Source organism: Heliconius melpomene, chromosome 11 (assembly GCF_056956725.1).
Source record: "Heliconius melpomene rosina isolate 202511_hmr_F chromosome 11, ASM5695672v1, whole genome shotgun sequence".
NCBI lineage: Eukaryota > Metazoa > Arthropoda > Insecta > Lepidoptera > Nymphalidae > Heliconius > Heliconius melpomene.
In genome coordinates this window covers 11000212-11026105 of record NC_140399.1, presented here as the reverse complement: position 1 = coordinate 11026105, position 25894 = coordinate 11000212, and the positions used below count along the sequence as shown (strand labels likewise).

Genomic DNA, 25894 nt, shown 5'->3' with positions numbered 1-25894 from the left:
AAAAATATTTCCTAACTATAGTCGATGTTTATAGGTTCAATCCTATTCTGAAGATAATTAATATCGTATATCGACCGAAGAACCAATAGTTACATACTGTGGTTCAGTTCCTTCAAACATAATTTTAATGATTTATTCGATACATACATACATCCTTGTAATACGTACGAATGTAAGTATATCAGATTAGATATCAGATAAAGTATCGATGCAGTTACTTATGATAACTATCCCTATATTTTTTAAAATTTGTGTACTTATTTTTCAAATTCCAAACGCTTAAATAAACTAGGACATCGTAGACAGACAGAACCTTGTGTTAAGACACTCCGTTCCCCATTTTACGTCGAATTCTGGAGGCTTTGCGTGGTTTTTCATAGAGACCAAAGCGAAAAAATGATACATTAATACAAGTTTATATGGCATGATATTTTTCCCACATCGCTCACCTCAAATCGCTTGCGCGGCCGTTTAATAATAAATAAGTAATATCACAAGAAAATTTATTTTAAAAAAATCTAAATATATGTGTTTGTAAAGTTTCAGGATTCACCACACCAATTATAAATCCTAATCGAGTCGCGAGTAGTAGGTTATTATTTGCAATTACAATATCACGATTTTAGCGAAAATGTTTTGGCAATGTATACATATATAAAGAAATAAAAATAAGAAATTGATATCAAACATCTACATTTTCTTTATTAGTCTCCTTTTTGCAATACTGTATCACATGTTTTTATATGGCAATAATAATTTCAACTGTCATAACTCATAAGTCGTTTTTATTTTGTACGAAAACACGCAAGTAACTTCTATTTAAAAACTTATTGTAGCCAGATGTATTGTTTAGAATAAAGACAAAATAAGTAATATTGAGAATCAGTTGTAGTTTTAGATTACAAGTTACACAACACTTTAAAAATGGCACGAGGAAAAGACAAGAAAAAGTAAGTATTTATATTTAAAGGTTATGTCTCGTGTACTATCTACTATGGTTTTTAAGACAAGTAAAAGTATTTTTAGGCAAAAAACTAGAGACTACTAAGAGAGACTACTAAGAAAATGTGTTATAGTTATGAGTTTTTCAGTTACTCATAGAATTTTTTTTAAAATTTTTTACAGATAACGTTCATGAAATAAGCCTTTCAAAACACAGCGTTTAGTTCTACGGAAAGTCGACAATAGTATCTTAACATTAGGTGCCTCTGCCTACCCTGCTAGATGTTCCTACATCTGTATCCTTACAATATGAAACTAAAACTATAATTCTTTACAGACGTAAGTTGGAAAAGAAGCAAGAAGGTGATGATGTTCCTAAAAAAATACCTCACACTTTGGAGTCTCTTAGAGAGAAAGATGAGACTATGCTTGTTAATGCTGAAGCGGAAGAACAGGAAGAGGTAACATTAATTTCTATTTATATACCATTTAAGTATGATTTGTACAGATATTTAAAATAAATCTTTAAAAACTTGTATACATTCCTAATACTTTTCACATTTTAGGCACAAAAAGATATAGAATTAGATGAAATGTCATCATATTTTGAAAATTCTTATGAGCCCAGAGTACTAATAACATATTCTGACAATCCACACTCAAAAACTAGAATATTTGGCAAGGAACTCTCGCGAATTATACCAAATGCCTTATCTAGGTATAGACAAAGGTAAATAACTTGTTATATAATGTGTATATAACATATACTGCAGATATATATTAATTACATTATAGCATAAATAGTACAATACTGCAATTGTTTATATGACATAATTTTTTTTACAGTTATATTGAATTAAAGAAGCTTGGAAATTATTGCATTGTGTTGTTTACAAAACACCATAATATTTAATTTACTTCATCATTTTTAAACAGATTTATTCTAATTAAAAATAAATTATAAATTTAATTTCAGGTCATCAGTTAAACGAATAGTGCAATCAGCTATCAGAGAAAAAATGACAGATGTTATAATAGTAAATGAAAATCAGAAACAGCCGAATGGATTCCTTTTAATACATTTACCAAATGGACCAACAGCCCACTTTAGATTATCCAGCTGCAAAATAACTAAGGAACTTAAAAAAGATCATAGAGAAATCACTGCTCATAGACCTGAAGTATGTTTGAATTTTTTTTACATTTTTTTGTTATTCATAAAAAACCTAGAAAAAAATACTATTATACAAAATATATAAATATTTTAACAAATGAACGATTAGCATTAGAAAAGAATACCATTCTTTTTATAATAGCATTCTGTCATAAATTCATAAAGATATTTCTACAAAGATGAGAATGTAACTAAATTTTGATGTAGCTTGATCACAACATAATTATACCTTGTGGGCAGCGAATTTGGTAGGAAATGAAAATAATTATCCCCTTAGCAGGGATTGAATGCATAACTATAGGGATATAAAAAGTGCTAAAACTATTATTTCAAGTGAGTTCAATATTAACTATAATTGAAAAAATCTACGACATTCATAACACTAGTTATGATTTATGATAATGATGATTTAGTTATATTTAAGTTTATATTTCTTTTCCGAAATAAATATTCCTTTACATGATAAAATAACTTTGAAAAAATCAAATTTAAGTCAGCTTCACACTGTATCCTGCACTCCAAATGGTAGCTAGAATGAACGTAGAGTTAAGATGAATTCTGGAGACTTTTCGTGTTGAGTGGCGGGACTCAACGCTGCGCTTCGCCTCGACACCAGAGCGAAGAAATAATATTATAAATTTAAATAAATATATAATTTCCTCGAGTGGGGATATCTACAAAGTAACTTAATTTTATAAATTATTATTTTTTTAACTTAAAAGGTAATTCTCAACAACTTCAGTACGCGTTTGGGTATGACGGTGGGTCGCATGCTCGGCGCTCTGTTCCACTATGAGCCGCAGTTCCGCGGCCGCCGAGCTGTTACCTTCCACAATCAGAGAGATTATATATTCTTTAGGCATCATAGGTTTGTTTTTTTTTTTTTGAAAATTCTATTGGATTCTTTAATAACAGTTTTATAGCAAGGAGGACAGCACACAAAACGCCTAATGTAAGAGCTGTTCTTAATTACCAATCAGATTGGTGTCATTGCAATGTTACCACATCAGTACATTATATTACACAAATAATTCATTGAATGAATGCATTACCACCATTCGAACCTAAAACCATCTCGTTTACGTCCACAATATTTTCATTTTAAATGTATTTGTTTCGTGAATATTCCTGGACAAAGATAGAGGAGTGACACTTCTGTTCTCAACTTTTTAGGAGGAATTCCGTGTTGAGTCAACGCCGCGCTTTGCCTCGTTGCCTCCTCGAGGATATTGAACATACTAAATATTTCATTTCCTCTAGTGTCTCCGAATGCTACAATCTGTTGCGTTTACAATCGCACGCCCCATTACAGTCGTACCCCTGTGCCATAAACAGAAATGTAAATTTACTTGTATCATATATTATTTTTTAATAATTATTTATATATTTTACAGATATGAATTCACAACGGACGGCAGACGTGCAAAATTACGTGAATTAGGTCCACGTTTCACATTAAAACTGATCTCCCTGCAACAAGGCACGTTTGACTCTAAGACGGGCGACTACGAGTGGATCATTGCAGGGCGGAGACACCAAATGGAAACATCGAGAAGACGATTCTTTTTATAATACACAGATTATGCCTCGACATTTTGTATTTTTTTTTTGTTTCTTTTTTATTTGATGAACTTTTAGCGTTATATTTTGGTAGACTGATACTCTATATTTAGAATTTATCGCAGTAAATTGTAATTAATTTTATTAATTTTATAACGGGGTTCTAGAAGTTTCACAAAACAAAAATAAAGTAAATCGGACCAGTCGTTAGATCCAGAGAGCTTAGCGTTTAAACAGTCTTCTGTTTTATTATATTAGTATAGATAGGTAATTGCGTAAAAGAGAACGAAAGATATCCCTTTCTCGTTCGGGTATGTTTATTAAGAATCTAGTGGCAAATCGGCAACGTTAGTAATATTGTAGTAGTAGGTAGGCGTTTACGTTATTGATACCTATTCGTAACTGCGTCACACGTACTTAATACAATATGGATAAAATCATGGAATAAAAATAATATTCCTATGTCTCAACGTAGACTTGATTGAATTTGAAATATTTTATATTATATGCTGCTTCCGTGAAAGGAGCGCAATCGCTCCGCTTTGCCTTTCCTTTATAATTTTGAGTCGTCTTAATGTTTAGTTTCTTAATATTTGTTTTAGTCCCTTGTATTTGCTATGTGAATATTTTAAGTATAACAAAAAAATACAGGGTCTGTCGCAAACAAAGAAAATCCGTTGACCGGGGATAGCCCTATTTCTAAGAAGTACATTACTTGTACTTCTGTGGCAATTGCAAACATTATTTCAGTGTTTAAATATTTCAGTATCTGTTTTTTTTTTATTTTCTACCGGGACAAGTAATTTGATTATGATTTTCGCAAATGAAGGAACGTTAATATATTTTATTTTATTCTGAAATGTGTACTTGTACTAATAAAATAACTTTTGCAAACATCGTTTATTCTAAAGATAAATTAAAAATGTTATGAAAATTTTATTAAATCTATAATTAGTGTTGTTCCCCCTTGGCCTTAATAACATCTCTAAGCTCGGTTTCCTATCGACTTGATAACCCCTTATTATCAGATCTTGAGGGAAAGCGTCCTACGAGGAGTCATCCAAAAGTAATTATAAACTAAGTAAAATACAGTGTTTAGAGTTTATAAAGTAATTTATTTTTCTACATAGTCTCCTAATAAGTCAAAGTCAATCCATCTTCTTTCTAAACCTAGGATTAGGAAAAGGAAAAAAATCTTTATCTTGACTCTCCCAAAATGCCTCCACAGCCATCATCAATTCGCTATTGTCTTGAAATTTTGTACCTCTGTGTTTTTTAAGCCGAGGAAAAAGGGTAGAAGTCATGGGGGGGTTTTCACATATAAAAATTTTGCCATCTTCATACCTTCAAAAGAAATAATAATACGTTAATTTTTAATTACATATGAAAAAACAATAATATTATTTTACGGTAGATTGGTAGAACTGTAGTGCATCTATATAACCGAAGTAGCCTTGGACATTGGCAGTTCGGCAGTTTTGACCACGTCACTCTCTGTCCGGTTTACAAAAAACGCATATAAATATCGCGCTTTCATAGGATCGCAGACAGGAATATAGTTCATAGAAATATTCCGCATTGGCATTGCTATGCCATTAAGTTTTCTTTACAACTATGAAAAAATTGTTTTTTCAAGTGGGAATCAAACCCACAACCTATCGCGTTTACAGTTGACACTCTTGTGCCGCTGCGCCACGACAGGACTAAATAAGATGTGGCATTATTAGTAATTAAGATATATTATAAAACAATCGTAACTACATATTATTTTTTATTTAAAAAATATACGCACCTGTCTAAACAAAACACATGTACTTTAGTATAAGACATAATTTTCGAAGAATTTTCATGATAACCTGAAATAAATAGACTGTTGAACTTTTATTATATCATTATTTATTTTAAAAAGTACAAATGTAAAAATCAGACGCGTGTGTGGTCAACATGGTGGTTTGGGTTCGCTCTGTTGAGGGAGACCTGATAGGTCGAATCATCATGTTGTGTTTTTATATTACTACTCTATATGCACAAAAAATTTAATAAAATTATTAATTATAAATTGTGTTATAATTATATTTATTTCGATGCATTTGTGTAGTATTTGGCATCATTATAATGAACAAAAATATCACTTATACTTTTGCAATGTATTACATGTAATATTGTATAAACATTCCCGTTAGTTTTTTTTTGTCTTTGCAATTAATTATGACTTTCATTAAATTCAAATTCAAATTTAAAGAAAGTCAACTTCTAAATTAGTTAGAAGAAAAATATGTTATTAAATAGTGTCTATAATTTTTAAACTATAAATAAAATTTTAATAAGTTTAATTAATTAATTAATTAACATACCTTTGTTGAAATAAGTAAATTCCCGTCATTCCTGCAAAAAGAAAAAGAAACATGACTTAAAATAACTTGGAAGATTTAAAATCATACATACATAAACTCTATGTTTAATCAGACGTGTGTATGGTCAACATGGTGGTTTGGGTTCGCTCTGTTGAGGGAGACCTGATAGGTCGAGTCATCATATCAATATTTTCGTAGATTTCTTTTTAATTCACCCTGTATATTGCACACATCAAGATAAGGGAGGAAACCTGGGAATCCAGTGTTAAAACACTTTTGTTTCCCACTTTTTCTTCTTTTTTCAAAATTATTGTAAAAAAAATTAATTGTAAGTAATAATTCGATTTGTAATTTTACATACATTTACAATTTACAAATATATATATATTTCAATATAACTTTTTGTGGTAACTTACATTTAAATTATGCATTGATTGATTATATTTAAGATCATTTGATTTCTTCAGTTGAAATATTCCTAAAAATCTTGGAATTCCTAGAACAAAAATTTTATATTTAATATAATTTTCGTAAATAAACTTAATTATAATAATAATCTGTGGTTAGATCAGACGCGTGTGTGGTCAACATGGTGGTTTGGGTTCGCTCTGTTGAGGGAGACCTGAAAGGTCGAGTCATCATGTAATTCTTATAACAGAAGTTTAATCATTATTTAACGATTGTAGCATCACGCTGTATCCCGCATTTAGCAGGATTAAGACACTGGTTGAATTAAATTGTGGAACTAATCTCCGCAATTAGTTATATTACCAGTGTTAAGAAAAGAAAGTCATTAAATATCAGACAGCCTATAATTGACGGTATGTCATATAATACATAAATGAACTTGATAAATGATAGTTTTTAATAAGTTTTGAATTTATTAACTAAAATATTAAATAAAAACTTACCCATTTAGAAGTTGCTAATATCAATTTCTTGTCTTCATATTTTAGTACCTGTAAAATAAATGTATTTATTTAAAATAACAGATATAATAAGTACTAAAAATAATTCAATGCTAAAACAATCAGTGTGGATAGTTATATTAACAGCATCATAATCAGATGTCCCTATCTAAAATCATCATTTAAAAAAAATAATAACATGCAAATTTGGATACAGTGAAAACTCCAAATAACACAGCACTTAATTTAATGACATTACTCCTCAAAGCGTCGTAATCTCTATTTATCTTTAAGGGCCTCGAAATCTAACATAATTAAATGGTGATGAGGAACAATGGATGTTAATGTTGTTGTTTGAACCAGTTGTGGCACAGGGGTACAAGCATGCGACAGTTGAGAGTCGATGCCCACTCGTATAAATATTTAATATTTTAATTTTTTAGCTGATAACAGGGCAAAGCGCGGCATAGAGTTCCACCACTTAACTCGCAATGCCTCTAACATTTGGCGAAAATGGGGGGAAGGAAAGTTTTTTAATGGGAATATAAGATATACATCTTAACATTAGGTTTCCAAGTTCTCTCTGTTGGGGCTCCTAAATGCGGTATAGAGAGAAGCTACAAGAAATAGTGCCTGCAGTGACGTTACATAGAGTTTACACTATATTTTTGTCTAACTAATTTTAATATTTTAACATTCTTTGGCATACCTGAAGAAACTTACATGTGTTGATGAAAAATTAGAGATGCAATGACAGCAGATCTAAGTGTTACCTGCAAATAACATCATTTGTGAGTAAAACAATGAACAAACAAACATTTTTAAAAAAATATATTAATAATAAAAATCAGTGAGGATAGTTATGTTAACAACATTATACAATCAGATGTCCCTATCTAAAATCATCATATATGTTTTTTAGCTTTATACTTTTTACAAATATCTACAAATTACAGTAAAACTCACTAATCTGCCACTATTAAAGATTATTGTGATGTTCATATCACTGAATTAAAATTAATAAAGCATTACAATATAATCCTTAATTGAAACATGCTATTGTGCAAATTCTAGTCCTTGTTCAAAAATAATTTAGGAATTATATTTAAAGTGCCAGACTCTTAAGATTGTACCGTATTTGTATGTATATTAAAAGTAATAAATAGTAACACTTACATTTCACAATAAATATTTTCTGTACGATTTTGTTGTTATTTATTGTTTTCTTCGAATTTCCGTATAAGTACACCAATACAAGCTGTAAAATTTATAACAATGTCAAAATCTGGCATATTTCAATTACTTTTGTTACTAAATTAAAAAGAAAATCAGATAGGAGCGAAAGACAATGAGTGTTATACATCAAAGTACTCAGATGAACTATGGGATCATCATTTAAAAATAGATAATTATAATTATAAATTTTCAATACTTACATTAAAAATGATTTTTTTACTTCACAAGTTCTTCTATCAATCAACTTCATGCTAAAACAAAAAAAAACAGTATAAAAATCATGCATAATAAATTCATTTATATATAAATAATTTAAAACAATCAGATAGGAGCGAAAGACAATGCATGTTATACATCAAAGTACTCAGATGAACTATGGGATCATCATTCAAAATATTTGTTCATAATAATATACTTGTTTACTAATTATCTATATATATAAAATCGAAAGGTCACTCACTCATCACGAAATCTCAGAAACTATATGTGCTAGGAATCTGAAATTTTGTATAGGAGTTACTTATAGGACGTAGGTGCTCGCTAAGACGGGAATTTGCAATATTCGACTTCTAAAGGGATGAAATGGGTGTTGAAAGTTTGTATGGAATTTTTTTTAAATGGCCACCGATTTTTATAAGATTTGAAATTTGGACTTTTAAAAATATTTCATTGAACACGTGTTTCATGGTTTATTAGGATTCACCCCTAAGGGTGCAAATAAGCGGGCGAAGCTGCACGCGTCCTCTAGTATTATATAAACAGAACTATTATAATTAACAAATTCAGTCTAAATCATAAAAACTGTTTTTGATATATTCTTACCTTTATCCAACATGAACCTTGTAGATCACTCACAAACATTGATGATACCTGTCAACAAAAAATATAAATAGAATAAAAAATAACAGTTCATAATATTAATTAAAATTAATAATTCAGTATGCTAAAAAGCATATATTTTGCATCAAACCTCACAATTGGATGGCCCTATTCTAAATTTTACTAAAAATATTAGAAAATTAGTATATAAATATAAAATGAAATTAAATTACCAAATAAGTTACCACGAAGATCCTAATCTAAAAGATGAACCAAAAGTGAGGCAACAGAAGGTTTTCAGCTGCACTGCGCTGTCATCATTATTCAAATATATATATATTTTTTTTCAAATTCAAAATATGAAGTATTATAATTATAAAAAGCATTTATATCTCATACCTCATAGTTGTAGATGCTAGATCGCAGTTGCTACTGGTACTGGCATCAACATCTAAAAACAAATTTTAGTATTTAACAAAAGAAATAATATGTCATTTCATAAAATTATTTGAAATCAATTCAGATAGAGCTAATATACATGCAAAATCATTATTATCTCAATGGTTAGCACTTTTCATCATGTTGAGCTGTAAAAACAAGCAGGGTAGGCAGAGGAAAATATTAACACCCTGCTCTCCACTTTCTGCCAAAATCTGGAAGCATTGTGTTGAGTGAACTGAACGCCACACTACCTCAATATCAGAGCACAGATATCAGAATGTGAAATATGTTATTTCCTCAAGCGGGGAATCCACAACCTATCACATCACATACATATACCACTGCCCCACAACTGGTTCCTATATGTATCAAAATATTTTAAACATGTTTACCTTCTGTTGGTCTCTTATATTTGCCTTGGACGAATATTCGGGGCACATCTATTCCTTCCTTAAAGTTAACAGTCCTGCGTTGAACATAAGTGTTCATAAGTATGTCAAAGCCAGCTTCAGAAAATAATTTTGTCAGCTCATCTTCCGAAAAATAGTAGGTCCTGTAAATAAAGTATACGATTAAAAAATCTTTTATGGATAAAACTCTGGTTTTCATTTATGTATGAATTATAACACTAAAATACCTAGTGCCATCTTGCCGCATGTAGAAATTTTCTGCAATTTTGTGACCGGGCTTAAATCGTATCTGTGCCATATCATACCGACCATAATCTCTAAATAGCAGAATACCACCTGGCTTAAGCGCTTGAAATGCTACTTTTGCAACTTTCGACCACATCGATGGATGAATGGCAGATAGTACAAAAATTAAACTCGCTATATCAACGGAATTTTCCTTAACATTATCAAATAAATCATCTGTAGTAAGATCAGCACAAAACGCTTTCATTCTATTGTCATCGTATAACTTATTTGCTTTGACAAAGTCTACAGCACGTGGTGAAAAATCACACGCGTAGAAATAAAAGTTCGAAAATCCTTCCTCGACGAGTGGAAATATCATGTTACCAACGCCGCAGCCCAATTCAAGATATATAATCTTTTGATCAGCCTCGAAATTTATAAGTTCTTGAAACTCACGTGTTGTCCAATGCCGGTCTTTGAAGAATTTTGTTTCATTACGCTTGTAAAATATGTCCCAATGTCGCTTAGCCTCTTTTTCCAATCTTGAAGCTTTTGATTCGGAAATTATTCTTGCATTTTGCAATTCTAAACGTTGTTTTTCTTCTTCAGTCAATTCTTTTAAACGATGAACAAAAATGTCGCCACTAGGAGCAACTAATTCATCGGTCTCCATCGTAAAATGTATACGGTATTTTAGGCAACTATATGGAGTATTCAATATAATATCCACCGTCTTTCATTTTCTTGTTGTATTTTGTCGCTAAATATAACAGAAGACAAGAAATAAATATAAACAGCAACTGAGAACTTCTAAGAATAAAACAGATCAAACTTCTTCTAGAGCCAAAATCCGAATGACAGAATAGTGCGGTTCGGTGCGTGCGGTGCGATGTGGGCCATAGACATACAAATCGATATTCATTAAGAATCGACTTTCCATTCTATATATCGATACGAATATCACGAAATCAGCTTCACGCAATAACCCGCACACAGCAGGGTTAGCAGGGGGAACCTAAAGGGAACCTTAAGGCACTCCGTCCCCCACTTTCCGCCGAAGTCTAGAAGTATTGCGTGTTAAGTGGCGGAACTTATCGCCGCGCTTTTCCTCGACACTAGCAAGCAATGAAATGATAAATATTTAACTTAATTAATATTTCATTACCTCGAGTGGAGATCGAATCCACAACCAGTCGCGTTTGATTACTTACTTATTTACTGGATACTTTATTACTAGAAATGTCTGATTTTTATATTTTATTTAGTAGTTTAATATTTTATTTATTTAAAATACACTATTTATTAAGATTTTTTAATAATAAATGATTCTGATTCTCTTTTAATCATCAATAATAAGTTAATAAATCATAAAATTAACACATGGACTTTCAAATATAGTTGAAAATAATGGTTGATGAGCATAGTATTTAATCATCTATGTATATCATAAAAATAAAATTTATCGCTGTCTGTACTATTGTAATATTGGGTAATATTTAATTCTCAACCTTCTCCTATAGCTTCACGATGTAGATTCACGATGTTAAGACACTCCATCCACTGTTTTCCCACCGAATTTTGAAGGCATGGAGCGTTGAATGGCTACGCTGCGCGTTGCCTCGACACTAGCGAAGAAATGAAAATATTAAATATTTCACTTCCTCGAGGACAGAACCTACGTGTCGCGTTTACCCCGTTTTGTGCCCCTGCACCACAACTGGCCTCAATTAAATATATTATTGAAATAATAATAAACTTTGGGTGCAGAATAGTTACGGTACAAAAAATTTCAAAATAAAAGCATAAGCAAATAAAACACTATATACATAATTATATTAGGCAGAATAAATTTATTAATTTAATTAAACTGTACATCTTGTCGTGCAAGTTCTAGCAACATTGGATCGTCGAAGAACTTATTGATAGACACATCTTCACTAAGACCTTTGCGTCTTCGAGTTTTGATCATGAACTCTCTGGCCAAATGTGTGGCGGGTTGCGGTTCTAACGGCCTGAAACAAAAAAAATAACCATTATTATTTAAAACTGAATTTAAAATTCAAACATAAATAAAATTGTATATATAATTATTATTCGTTTCTAATAAATATATTAATAAAACTACTACTGTTATATTATATCATCCATAATTAAAAATAATGAATATTATTTAATTATATTTTAAAATGTTATCAGTTATATATTTGTATAACTATGAAAATACAAAAAATCAGGGTGTTATTTTACCATAGCTGGCTAGGCATATGGTACCCGGGAATCTAGTGTCTATGAAGACAGCACATTCCCATCAAGACATTGGCAAAGATTGTATTGAAACAACATAAGTAAATCCACAGCAGAACAGACCTACACAACTTCACAATAACTAAACAAATTCAATTTCAAGTTCTATATAGATAAATAATATTCTTGACAAATTTCTCTTTTGAAAAATAAATAAACTCTCTAACCACAAATACAACATGTCAAGAAACTTCGTAATGAATTTTCACTACTTTAAATGTTTGAGTTATTCGAATATTTATATTTTGTGTACATATTCACTCTACCTTATAATAATACTCTTATCAAGTGGATCGCCAGGCACAATCTGCCAGTGGTGGAACACTTGCAAACAGAACGCTTGGCCTTGCGTATGTGTTCTCAAATCTGTTTCAAATCCAAATGAATCTATGGCCGGGACAAACGCCTTTATAGTATAGAGGGGAGATCCTGGTACGGGAGCGTCTTGTGTCACATGACCTGTGGAGAAAAATCGTAGCAAAATATATAGTATGTACATCTACAGAGGGAACCTTGTGTAAAGACACTCAGTTGCCTACATTCCAATGTTTGAAATATTATAATCTAATATTTATGTTATTACAGTAAATTGAATTGGTCTTGAGACTTTTACAATTATTAACTATATATATTTTTCTGTTATCTAGTTAGTGAGCGTTCTATTTTGTAAAAAAATTTTTTTAGGAAAAGTTAGAAATCTTAATAATATAATAATAATATTTTACAAAATTTAAATCGGATTTTTAATTAATATTTTTGCACTTTTATTAAAATAGAACGAAAAAGTAAAATATATATTTTAAATATATAATTTATATGAAATTACAAAAACAAAATGTAAATAAAAAAAACAATTTAACCTCTCCTCTTAGCAAGCACAGTGTACACAGCAGACACACAGTCAGCCGGAGCTTGCACTTCCACAAACAAATATGGCTCCATGAGTCTCGGTGTTGCCATCAAGAAGGCAGAATATGCAACCTAGGAAAAAATATTCTAGGGTCTGAATTTAAAACATATAACATTAAAATGTAATTACATCTTTATGTTTTTGTAGTAATTTTATTTTGAAATATAGTGTTGATAAAATTTAATTCTGTTTCACTTCTTATACAACTTTTTACTTGAAATTACTAAATTAGTAAAAGTAATTATAGTTTTGTAAAATACTTTAAATTTAAATAAGACTCGATTTAATAAAAATACGATCAATATTATTATGTAAGTATGTAATAAAATGAAAATGATCAAATTGTCACAAAATTCTAAACATTTCTTTGCTAAAATACAATAATACTCACACGTCGAGCTGTCGGTATAATCTGTCCTCCACCTCTATGTAAAGGTTCCTGAGCTATGACTGCGTCTAATATTTTAAATTTCACATTACGAATAGGCTCTTCACAGAGTGGGCCCTCTCTTGTACCCCATTGGAAACCTAAAACAAAACATGGTTAAATAACTATTATGATGTATAATTATATTCTTAAATATATAATTATCAATTTGAAAAAAAGAACTGTCGCCCATTTCTACTCCTATAATAACAGTATAAAACTCGGGGCGCGAACCGTATCTCAACTTTAGACTCGCTGCGCTAGCAAAATCTCGGTAGTGTTCACATGTTGAGCGAAGCAAGAAATGAATTTTTGAATTTTTAGAAAATTTTTTCACCTAAAACCATCTACGTGGTCATATCTATATGTTCGCAAATTTTCATCTCAATCGGTCCAACTGAGAACTGTGACAAAGAGTGTAAAGTCTCCAGTAGAGCGCTCCGCTCGCTTAGCTCAATCAGGTCCATAGCAATTTAATTAAATTATAATAAAAATGTCAAATAATAGAGCATTGTCAGTATGTGCTTTTGGAAATAATTTAAATGCTTGACATCATATTTCCAAATATTTCTTTATTTATTAATTGAAGCATTTAATTCATTTGTGTTCTACTCTTTATGCTGATTTTAGTACACTTACTAATAATTAGATATATATAAGAAATAGATATATCATATTGATTTTGCAGTGTTAGATACTCCGTTACCCAAGCACTGCCCATTTTTTTAGACATTGCATGTTGAGTGACGCAACTCAACACTGACACCTGCCCTGTCCTGTCCTGCCATCAGGCCGAGGAAATGAAAATAATTAATTTCCCCGAATGGGATTGAAACGCACAACCATCGTGTTTACAATCAGTACGCCATGACACCACAATGTTCTATAAGTTAATAGTAATATTTTAATAATTGATTTGATGATACACCTCACCTTGCACGATACTATCTTTAACAGAGGCAAGTAAATGTTTGTCCACTTCTGAGGGTAATGTATCGTCTACTAAGATGTTGGGTCCCGTCGCGTCCGGTCCGAACGCCCATATAGAACGAGCAGCCAGTAAATCCCAATCGTATCTAAAAATATTAATAGAAAATAAATATTTTCAGTATGACAAAAAGAATGAACCACATGAAGTATTAATATACTCGTATAAATCTGTGAATAAAAATTTTGTTACGTGGGTTTATTGAAATGTTGTTTTTATAATACGGCATATATTAGATAAAAAGTTGTGAATGTATAATTTAGTTATTTTATTTAAATTTTTATTGAATAAAAAATATTAAATAAATGAATTAATTATGACATAATTTATAATTTTAGTAAGCACATTCATGTGTTATTCCGAAAGAGAAAGAAGGATGAAATAGGTAAAATTATGAAAAAAAATAGGTGGTAGTATATGCAGCATAATGACGAATGTAGGGAAACAATTGGAAGATAGAGTGGCTTAGATATTAGTGAGTGAATAGGTGAATGAATTAATAAAATATTAAAAATCTTCTTCCTGGCATTAATCCCGGCTATTACCAGGGTCTGCCTTCCTACTTACCCTACTCCACTTTGCACGATCTTTTGCGTCCTCGGTGGTTAGACCATTGGCTCTCATGTCCTGCATCACGACATCCAACCAGCGCTTCCTTGGGCGTCCGGGAGGTCGCGCCCCAGGAACTAGTATAGCAAGGCACTTGCGTCCGACATAGTTCTTAGGCCGGCGCGTAACGTGGCCAAACCATCTCAAGCGACGCTCTTGGAGCTTATCCGCTACGTCACGGACCCCAAGACTACCTCGAATGAATGTGTTGCGTATGCGGTCAGACCGCGTTACGCCGCACATCCACCTCAGCATCTTCATTTCCGTGACGTGAAGCTCCAGAGTGTGCCGAGATAGTGCTGGCCAACATTCGCTGCCGTATAAAAGAACCGGTCGGACGATGCTCTTGTATATCAGCCCCTTGAGCTTGGGCGGTATTCTGCGGTCGCAGACCACACCAGTGACCTCCCGCCATTTGGCCCAGGCAGCGCTTATCCGGCCATGGACATCGTGGTCGATGCCTCCAGACTCGTGCATAACGGATCCAAGGTACCTGAACTTCTCCGACTTAACGGCTGGCTCAGGACCTATAAGGATGGTGCTCGAGTCCCGGCTCCCGCAGGCCATGTACTCTGTCTTCGACACATTTAGTTTAAGACCGCCGTTCTCAAGCGTACCCTTCCAGAGGTTCACTTTACGCTCCAGCGTCAGTCGGTTCTCGGCAATGAGTGCTATGTCGTCGGCATACATCATCAGCCATGGAGGCTGGTCCTGGATGTGAGCCGAGACAGTATCAAGCACTACATTGAACAAGAACGGACTAAGAGCCGAGCCCTGGTGAACCCCCACTGTAATCGGGAAGGGTCTAGTGTCGCCAACAGCAGTCCTAACCATAGAAGCGGAATCGTGGTACATGCCTCTGATAATCTCAATATAGGCCTCAGGGATCCCTTTGGATCGCAATGCCCACCAGATACACTGACGAGGCACACAGTCAAAGGCTTTCTGCAGATCTAAAAAGGCCACGTGCAGAGCTCTCCTTTTTTCCCTGTATGCCTCCATCAAAGTTCTGAGGGCGAAAATGGCGTCCATGGTGCCCGATCCTGGCTGAAATCCATATTGAGACTCAGAGACAGTACACTCTCGGCGGAGCCTGAGGTCGATCATGCGCTCGAAGAGCTTCATGGTATGACTCATAAGCTTAATGCCCCTATAACTACCACAATCTTGAACACTGCCCCTTCCCTTGTAAATAGGGGTAATAAAGCTAAGCCGCCACTGATGCGGCATCTTACCAGTGTTCAAGATATGGCTAAAAAGGTCAGTAAGCATGAGCACACCAAGAGAGCCCAACGATTTCCACGCTTCAATCGGGATGTCGTCAGGTCCCACCGCTTTTCCGTTCTTCATGCGTCGAAGGCAATTACGTGTTTCGTCAAGGGTTATTGGGGCAATAAGTCCGAGGTTAGGCGGTGGGTCGTGATGAAGACTGCATGGGTGCTGAGTATTCAGCAACTCCTGGAAGTAGCTTCTCCACCTCTCCTTCACAGAGTCATGATTACAGAGTAGCGTGCCCTGGGAATCTCTGACGCAAAGACATTTTGCGATATCTTGCGTCGCTTTATCCCGGGAACGTGCCAGTTTGTAAATGAGCTTCTGCCCCTCCACAGTTTCAAGTTTATCATACAATGGTGACAAACTTTCACTGCGGGCTCTGGCTACAGCTCTTTTACTGGCACGTTTAGCTACTGTGTACTCCAGTCTGTCTTCAGGAGAGTTGGATTCCTGCCACTTCTTAAAGGCAGCCTTCTTTTCACGAGTCACCTCCTGCACCTCGTCATTCCACCACCATGTCTCCCTGTCGATGACACGTCCTCCCCTAGAAAGGCCAAGAACTCGCCTGCCCGCCGCAATGATTGCCGACTGGGCCCGATCCCAAGCCTCCTGAGCAGTCTCGGTGGTAGTCCAAAGATTATGACTTTTCACCTCTGCCAGGAAGTCGGTCTGCATCGGTCCATTCAGCAACCACCACTTGATCCGAGGGCTACGTTTCTCGGCTACTTTCTTCTTCGGAGTGACGTTAAAGTCCATGGCAAGAAGACGATGTTGGGCCGTTAGGCTTTCGCCTGGAATGACCTTACAGTTAGTTACCCTGCCCATATGACACCGTCTGGTCAATAAGTAGTCAATTTGAGTTGAGTGGGACCCGCTCTTATACGTGATAAGGTGCTGAGGATTCTTTTGGAAGAACGTATTCACGATGGCCAGATCAGACGCAATACAGGTTCTCAGAATATTTTCTCCCTCTGCATTGCGAAGACCGTGCCCAAAACCCCCGTGAACACGTTCATACGGCTCAGCAGCCTTACCAACGTGACCGTTCAAGTCCCCCCCAACTAAGACCACTTCGGTAGACGGTATAGCAAGTAGAACCTCTTCATATTGCTCCCAAAATGTCTCCCTTTCGGCCGCGCTACATCCCGCCTGGGGAGCATAGGCACTGATTAAGTTTGTGGTAACGCCCTCAATCAGTACCCTCACCCGCATCAAGCGGTCGGAGCGACGGTCAACTTCAAGGAGCCCATTCTGAAGCTCTTCAGAAAGCACTACCGCCACACCGTTTCTACCTAACGGTGACCCAGTGTATATAAGCCGGTAACCCTGTCCGATGTTACGGGACTTATTGCCCTTCCAACGTGTTTCCTGGAGGAAAGCACACTGGACCCGACGTCTCATGAGTACATCTGCGAGTTCCCTGCATCGTCCGGTCAGAGAGCCAATATTCCACGTTGCAAAGCGGAGTTTCCTTCTGGGTACTAGCGTCTTTAGCCGTGCCCGTACATGACACGGTAGCCCTTGCCCACTTGTCGCAGGTGTAGGGCGATGTGCCTGCGCGTCGTTTTGCGGCGACGCCCTAGCCGTACCCAGTCTGTTTTTTTGTCGGTCCATATAAGTGGCGGTTGGCGGTTTTTAAATGGAGCGACTGCCGTCTGACCTCCAAAACCCCTTTGTGGGGAAAAACCGAGGAAGGGAGAGGAAAATAGAAGGGGTAGGATAGGTAGAAGGAGGGAGCTAAGGGAAGGAGGGGGGGAGTTAGGACACCATTCTTACGGACTGGATGAGGATGTAAGAGTGGCGGCTCGAGGATCCGGGGTCGCGTACCCGTATGCCCACAAACAAATATCGGACAGATATTAGCCAGGACATCCTCTGGACAAATATTAAAATAAAATATTAAAAATATAAGTCATAAATAATCGAGTTATTTATCGTTTTTAACTTCAGACTGATATGAATTTAGAAAAATCTATCCATGTTTTTCTATATTTGCTAATGAATTTCCCAATTTACTCACTTAGTTTGAAAGAACTCTCCAAGTCTCCGCCTGTCCCACGTAACGCACACCGCCCCGGCCTCTATGTCCTCCGCGAGGCCTCTCTCCAGAGGTTCCGCTATCATTGTTAATTTATTCCTTTTGTTTGGTGTTTCAGCGAAACATTTTAGAGAAGATGTTTCTACTACCGTTTCGCAAAATGATACCACTGGGTCAGCGACTGGGAACAATTAAAAAATATATTTATTTTTTGTAGGCGAAGATAAGGTAGTGTTCACCTAACCCATAAAATTACTAAATATGACCATAAAAATAGTGGAAAAAAAGTCATTACTACCCTTGTTTTCTCATAACACATCCAACCAAAAACATCCACGAAAAGTCTAAAAATAAAAATACGACAAAACTATTGAAATATAAAAACGAACTAACCTTTAATATCAATTTCCGAATACATATTTCTCAAGTCATGCATAACGCAATCCAGATACAGCTCGCCGGTGCCGAGCACTACGTGCTCTCCGCTCTCCTCCACGCGCGTCGACAACACTGGGTACGATTTGTTTACCTGATAACAAAAAATATCATAGTTAATTTTGTTTGATAAGTCCATCGTTGCGCAGTGACACAAGCGTGCGACTGTAAACGCGAAAGTCGTGGGTTCGATTACCACTGGAGGAATAAAGTATTTCATATTTTCATTTCGGCGTCGAGTTCCACCACTCAACTCGTAAAGGTTCAGAAATTTGGCGAAAGGTAGAGAATAGAAGTGTCGGGAACGGAGTGCCCTAACATCCGGAACCCGGTTTTCTCGCTCCACCCTGCAATGTGTGGTGTACATATGTATACAAATATACCAAAAAAAGAGGGCAACGAAGAAGATTGTGGCATAGATATAATATACATATTAATGCAGTTAAAAAAATAATTTACAGATGTATTTTGAACACATTACCTAAATACAATACTTACATTACAACATTTAATAAATTTGTAGTTAGTACAATCATAAAATGGCTTATATGTATACTCCAGTGGATTTGTCTCTATCATAACATGTAATATGTATGTACTTATGAAATTAAACTAATAAACAATAAAATATATAATAGAAACGAAAGCAAGAAAATTATAAAAAAATGTCTTAACGCTAGATGCCCAGGTGCCCTCTACATACAGCGTAAACAAAAAAAAAAAGAATTACCTTTCTCAAACCATCCAACATTTTTGGCAACTCTGAAGGATTGACAGGCTCTACGGCAATTTTAACAATGGCTTGAGTGTTAAAACGCAATGGCTTGAAAGTATGAAGCTCTTCATCTTCATCTGCTGAGACTACTGTACATGTCTTCACTATGGGCTGGTCTATACCTTCTATTAGAGCCCAGCATCCTGCTGGTACACGATTCAATTCCACCTGGAAAAGAATCGAATATATTTATTCCACCTGAATAAATAATGCGTGCGTTCATGATTATACAACATCCTGAAAGTTGGCAGTACACATAGATTAGATGATAATACAACATTATGGCACTGGGTCTGGTCTGATGATGGAATTGAAGATGGCTGATAGAACCTTGGAATGAAGATATTAAATATAGAACTCCTCCAAGTGGAAATCGTACCCACATCCGTCGCCATTTACAATTGCATATTTGTGCCCCTGCATCACAACGGACTATTCTTTACTAGATTACTATTTATTTTTCGATTATTACTACATGTTTTAATTAAATTGCATAACAGTGTAATATATAAAATATTTTGAACATACCAAATACAAAAAAATTGTTTACCTTATACCTCGCTTCATATATCCACAACCTGCCAACATTCATAATGCGAGAGTCCTCTTCATCCTGTGTACTATAATTTTCACCCAACACGCGAACCGTTTGCCCCGCATACAGCGTACCCGACATTATACGAGCTAAGACCTGTATAGGAAAAAAATCAAAATATAAAACTACCCCTGGAGAGAATAGAAAAATAATCTACAGCTTTATAATATTAGAATAATTTGGTAAATTAAAGCCATTCACTCTCCTTATCTTTAATTTCTATACTTCAATTATAATAAAAGCGTAATACTTTATCAAAAAAAGTCTCCTAAAAGCAATAACTATAGAATAGAATTGAGTAAACAATGGACAGATTGTGAGTTCGGTGCCTACTTAGATATATGTTTACATATTAAAATATATAACTTCCTAGCCTAAAAGCCCTTAAAACATCCTAGACTATTTAAAAAAAATCATAAAAAGAAATCAAAAAAAAAAACCAAAACTCACCAAGAAAAAAGTGCAATCATCAGTAGGATACATCTTAGTAGTATGAGCAACAAGTCTCCCCGACTGGTCACAGTTGATCATATCCTGATGCAGGGGGCCTGAAGTGCCACGGTAGGCGTGCGCCACCTTTCGCGGCGCCGCGTCCAGAGGGGACGGCACGTGACGGACTATCATGTCTACTAGACCACTGATGGCAAAAATAAAGGTTAAATAAATTGCATCTGTATTACTTCAAATAAAATAAATATTAAAAAAACAAAACCAAATTAACTTCAAGCTGTATTCCCCACACAGCATGGTAGACAGGGGAACCTCGTGCTAAGACACTCCACGACTGTAGGGGACGTGGCCTACACTATTTAGTTGGAGATTAGCGGCTCGATAATAAAAAATAATATTTTAAATAAAAGTTGCTTTATTGCTTGCTATATGATAATACGCTAATGAATGCTACCGGTCCGCGGTCCGAGTATGCACTGCCTTATAACAGTAGCGCCGCGAACGTGCTGAAAGGCTATGCCGCGGTGTTTGGTTACAATTTGGACTGAACAACGACTTGACTGGCGGAAATCTACGCCGCGCTTTTGCCTCGACACAAGAGCGAAAAAATGGAAATATAAATTTTAATAAATATTTAATTTCCTGAACGTTACGTGTCGGAATCAAACCCACAACCAATAATGTTTACAGTCAGACTTTGTGCCCCTGCGCCACGACTTCCAGTCGTGAAAAAAGAGATGACTGAACACAGTGCCCTTGAATGATAAGGTATTAGTATTCAATGCACAAATAAAGTATAAATAAAATAATGAGAAAAAAATTACGTTCTTACCAGAAATCACCAAAGAATCGACTACAAACAAGTCGTAGCAACGGTCGCACATTCAACTTAGCTTCTTGTTTAGTTAATTTAATTCCTAACTCATCGAGCACGGCTGGAAGAGTATCGTCTACATCTCCCACAACCTAAAAAATATAAAAAATACATACAAAAGTATTTATTTTAAATTATGTAGTTTATGGATAGAATTACGTAATTTCTGTGTTGTGGTATAGTGGAAAAAGAAATACAATAGTTTGTCACTATGTTCACTCTGTAGAACAATTTTGCTTGCTTGCTTTACTTAAGAAAAAATACTAACACAGTATATTAGAATAGTACAGTAATGCTGTTGAGTTGTAGTCAACAATTTTTTTCATGCAATACACTAAAATTCAGAAAGCCTAATTACAAGGAAGCCACGACACATCGTCCATTCTTATTATAAATAGATAGATAGTAAAAAAAAAATACCTGAGCAAAAATTTTATAAAGAGGCTCCAAAATAAACTCAACGAAGCTCCTCTGAGCAGACGCATGAGGTTGTTTCTTAGTGAATCTCCTTGTTTTAGCATTGAAGTACACATCGCCCCACAACCAAGCCGCCATGTCCGACGCTTTGAGACCACAGTCATGGGCATTCGCATACATTGCAGCAAAGGATTCTAGCGTGAAGCAAACGTCATAGAGGGATGATGCGAAACATACATTACCTGGAAATTAGAAATTAATTAATAAATCTATTTGCCTGTTAAATTCACGATTTTTACGAAGAAGATGAACGTAACGTTAAGACTTTAATATTTTCTGTGTTATTGGACATTTAAGAAAGAAAAAAATCCATGAAGCGTGCATTGCAATGCCAGTTTAAATTTTTCTATTATCTTAAAAGATACTTAGATCCCCATGGAAATGCGCATGGAAAATTTTCGAAAAATTGTGTATTGGCTTATATAATCATTCCGCCAAGGGGGTACCGACCACTCAACCATCACTTTTCAAAACAGCAAAATAATAATACAAAAAAATACAAACCTAATAAACGTGAAAAGACAGTTAGCTGGTTCATCAGGATTATCTTGATGCTGATTGGTCTCATATATTGAATTTAATTCATCAATTATATGTCTCAATTTATAATAATACAAAAAAATACAAACCTAACAAAGGTGAAAAGACAGTAGCTGGTTCATCAGGATTATCTTGAGGCTGATTGGTCTCACATATTGAATTTAATTCATCAATTATATGTCTCAATTTATAATAAGCATCCGCAGGTGGTAACTTCAGTTCTAAGATGAGCCTATCAATTTTATTAATACATAATGTTAGAGGCACTCTCTCTTGGACTGCGTGACGTAATAGACGTTCTGTGTTCAGCATTATGCCTTCTGCAGCATCGACAAATAATACAGCACCTGTAAGAAATTGTTAAAATATGTTTATATATATATTTTTTAAAAGCAGTATTAAGGTCAGTCGAAGTTGAATTTCCAGGAAATAAAGTATGTAATATTTTAATATGTAATACTCTACAGGGATCGGTCTATTATTACTGACAGGTACATTGTTGCCAATAGACCTGATATAGTACTAGTAGACCGAGTGGCGCGCCGCGCAGTGATTGTTGACGTTACTATCCCACATGATGAAAATCTCGTGAAGGCCGAAAAAGAAAAATAATCTAAATATTTGGACCTAGCCCATGAGATTACCGCCATGTGGGATGTCAATGCGACTATCATTGTGCCGATAGTGGTTTCGGTTAACGGTTTAATAGCGAAAAGCCTCGACCAACACCTTAAGAGGCTATCGCTTCGCTGTTGGATCAAGAACCGGATACAGAAGGCATTACTTGAGACGGCACTTATTGTGCGGAGGTTCCTCTCTCTGGAGCCCTAGCCACCGATGGCTTGGACCCTTGTCCCGCCCTCGGAAGAGTGGTTTTTTATATTTTTAAATGTATCTTTTTTATAATAATTTATATTTAAAAATGTAAAATTGATTCACTAATTTAATAAAAGTATATTCTGTATGTAATATGAATTTTAAAATTAATAAAAATAATCACAAATTTCTAAGACATATCCTTATTGTAATCTATATATGTAAAATCGAAAGTTCACTCACTCATCATGAAATCTCAGAAACTACATGTGCTAGGAATCTCAAATTTTCATAGGAGCTACTTATAGGACGTAGGTGCTCGCTAAGACGGGAATTTACTATATTCGACTTTTAAGGGGTTGTTATTGGGGTTGAAAGTTTGTATGAAACTTCGTAACTACAAATCCTAGGAGTCTCAAATTTTGCATGGACGTCACTTATAGGACGTAGGTACTCATGGAGATGGAAATTAATAATAACGTAGTTCCCGCCGCTAGTCATGTAATAAAGCCTCTTAAGCTTTATAGTTTCTATTTTTTAAGGAACAAAATTTAAAAATATAAAAGTTTTGTCTTAAGTTATTATTTTCAATTATTGTTTCTCAAAATTGTGTTCAAATAAAATTGTGGTAAAATTATTTCAAAAACAAACAAACAAAAATATAGGGTCTCTCTTTGAATTCTTCTAACATTTGAATAAAACAAACAAAAAATGTCACATTTTCTGAAAATACAATGGAATGAACATAAAGTATCTTACCATCAGATATTCTCAATGCTGCAGTGACCTCATCACTAAAATTAACATGTCCAGGGGTGTCCATTATATTTAATAAATGTGATTTTCCCTTAATATCTTTTAAGAGAAGAGTGACTGGCATAGATTTTATTGACACCCCTCTCTCTTGCTCTACAAACAGTGTGTCTGTATATCTCATTGGTATTGTTGTTTCATTGTTAATAGTGCTAGGATGTGTCTGGCGCATTAAGCAATCAACAAAAGATGTTTTGCCTGAAAAACCATGATTATAAAAAAAATTGAGTTTACAAAATAAGCGTCACTCTCTCTCATGGAGCAAAGTAAGCAGATAGAACTTCTTATTAATTCTGTGTAAGAATTGATATCAAAACCACTGTGTTAATTTTATTTGTTATTTCTTATTTTTTTTATAATTTAACTAGCTTTTACCTGTCACTTCAATTTTACATTCACATGGATATAGCTAAGAGTTATTTATGACACATGAGAAGGTAACACCGATGAAAAGTTCAGAAAATTACATCAAAAGCAATGTCATTTTATGGTATAGTATATCCTTTGTAAATGTGTCATACGATACTAAAGATTTTTACGGATTGAATTTGTATTTTCCGAAATTACTGCATTCAACCACTGTTTATAATATTTGTAAAGATAAGGAGAATTTTGGTACAAACCATTATGTAAATGCCCCATTAAAGTCACATTTCTCATCAAGTTTGTATTGTCTAGCATGTCTGCTAAATATTCCATGTCATAAGAAGTTTCTGGTAGTTGTTGTTCTTGCATTTGAAACTTCTTATGCTTTACTGGCTCTACTAAGGGCTTATCCAAAGCTTGAGTATCTTCTTCTTGAACTACAGTTTCAACATCAGGTCCATACACTTCTACAGCTTGTGGATAGTAGCTAAAATTCAAAATGTTTAGGTAAGTCCATTATTGTCCGATTTTAATATTACACTATCATTGTGAATTAACTTTTTTGTCGCAAATAACATTTACGGTGTCTTTAGTTAAAATAATAAAATGTTGTTATATTACCGTTTGTCTTCGTGCAATACGACAGACATAGGAGCAACTTCTGGTTCAGCGTCTGCATCTTCATCCTCATCCATAGCATCTTCATCGGCATCGCGATTATCTTGCCCGTATACACTTTGTTCGTCATCTGAATCTGATTCAAGATCTGGACCTATATAGTTCCCAAATTCATCATACAAATCACCGTCCATTTTATATCAAATTATATTAATTTGTTAAGCAAAAATCAAGAGGTAAAGCGTAATCAAAACAAATGCCGCTTTGAAGAAGTTGACATTTAAACATTGAATAACCTCAAAACAAAATGCTATTCCATAGATACTAATACTTTTATATTATAGAATATTAATTGTTTAAAATTATTTTTTTATTTTAAAGTAAAATAGTTAAATATTGAACTATCTTTACAAACGATAAGAAAAATTTGGAATTCACCTTGTTGTGTAAGTATGAAGTATAATTAAAAAAAAACATTTAGTAAGAACATATTTTGAACGTATTTTTTAGGG

The 25894-nt window shown here is 34.4% G+C and overlaps 3 protein-coding genes and 2 non-coding genes across 6 annotated transcripts; 1 reads left to right on the top strand and 4 right to left on the bottom strand.

Annotated features, from left to right (window-relative positions):
• Nucleotides 1-779: 779 nt before the first annotated feature.
• On the top strand, nucleotides 780-6006 carry LOC146534890 (putative ribosome production factor 1). The gene is made up of 6 exons (XM_085193618.1): nucleotides 780-950; nucleotides 1280-1403; nucleotides 1509-1672; nucleotides 1919-2123; nucleotides 2839-2984; nucleotides 3511-6006. The coding sequence occupies exons 1-6, from the start codon at nucleotides 925-927 to the stop codon at nucleotides 3686-3688; spliced, it is 843 nt and encodes a 280-aa protein (XP_085049744.1). The 5' UTR covers nucleotides 780-924; the 3' UTR covers nucleotides 3689-6006.
• Nucleotides 4771-10880, bottom strand: LOC146534887 (tRNA N(3)-cytidine methyltransferase METTL6). Of its 2 annotated transcripts, none has more exons than XM_085193616.1 (12): nucleotides 10072-10880; nucleotides 9827-9987; nucleotides 9393-9444; nucleotides 8997-9044; nucleotides 8375-8425; nucleotides 8115-8196; nucleotides 7648-7711; nucleotides 6942-6989; nucleotides 6447-6526; nucleotides 6031-6061; nucleotides 5469-5532; nucleotides 4771-5020 (listed from the first exon to the last, which is right to left on the bottom strand). In XM_085193616.1, exons 1-4 carry the CDS (start codon nucleotides 10743-10745, stop codon nucleotides 9026-9028), a joined length of 906 nt encoding a protein of 301 aa, XP_085049742.1. In that variant the 5' UTR covers nucleotides 10746-10880; the 3' UTR covers nucleotides 4771-5020; nucleotides 5469-5532; nucleotides 6031-6061; nucleotides 6447-6526; nucleotides 6942-6989; nucleotides 7648-7711; nucleotides 8115-8196; nucleotides 8375-8425; nucleotides 8997-9025. The 2 variants fall into 2 exon arrangements, with proteins under 2 accessions (XP_085049742.1, XP_085049741.1); XM_085193615.1 differs by having other exon boundaries at nucleotides 7662-7711.
• Nucleotides 8259-8339, bottom strand: LOC146534889 (small nucleolar RNA snR60/Z15/Z230/Z193/J17). The gene has a single exon (XR_014878515.1). It is a non-coding gene; the product is annotated as a small nucleolar RNA snR60/Z15/Z230/Z193/J17 (small nucleolar RNA).
• Nucleotides 8488-8571, bottom strand: LOC146534888 (small nucleolar RNA snR60/Z15/Z230/Z193/J17). Its single transcript, XR_014878516.1, has one exon. It is a non-coding gene; the product is annotated as a small nucleolar RNA snR60/Z15/Z230/Z193/J17 (small nucleolar RNA).
• Nucleotides 10881-11895: 1015 nt separating the features above from the next.
• LOC146534886 (116 kDa U5 small nuclear ribonucleoprotein component) lies at nucleotides 11896-25685 on the bottom strand. Its single transcript, XM_085192698.1, has 16 exons — nucleotides 25386-25685; nucleotides 25022-25251; nucleotides 24345-24596; nucleotides 22859-23116; nucleotides 22173-22411; nucleotides 21711-21844; nucleotides 20879-21065; nucleotides 20384-20524; nucleotides 19789-20001; nucleotides 19017-19152; nucleotides 18606-18804; nucleotides 14647-14789; nucleotides 13678-13814; nucleotides 13237-13357; nucleotides 12643-12835; nucleotides 11896-12084 (listed from the first exon to the last, which is right to left on the bottom strand). Exons 1-16 carry the CDS (start codon nucleotides 25574-25576, stop codon nucleotides 11931-11933), a joined length of 2928 nt encoding a protein of 975 aa, XP_085048824.1. The 5' UTR covers nucleotides 25577-25685; the 3' UTR covers nucleotides 11896-11930.
• Between the last annotated feature and the right edge of the window lie 209 nt (nucleotides 25686-25894).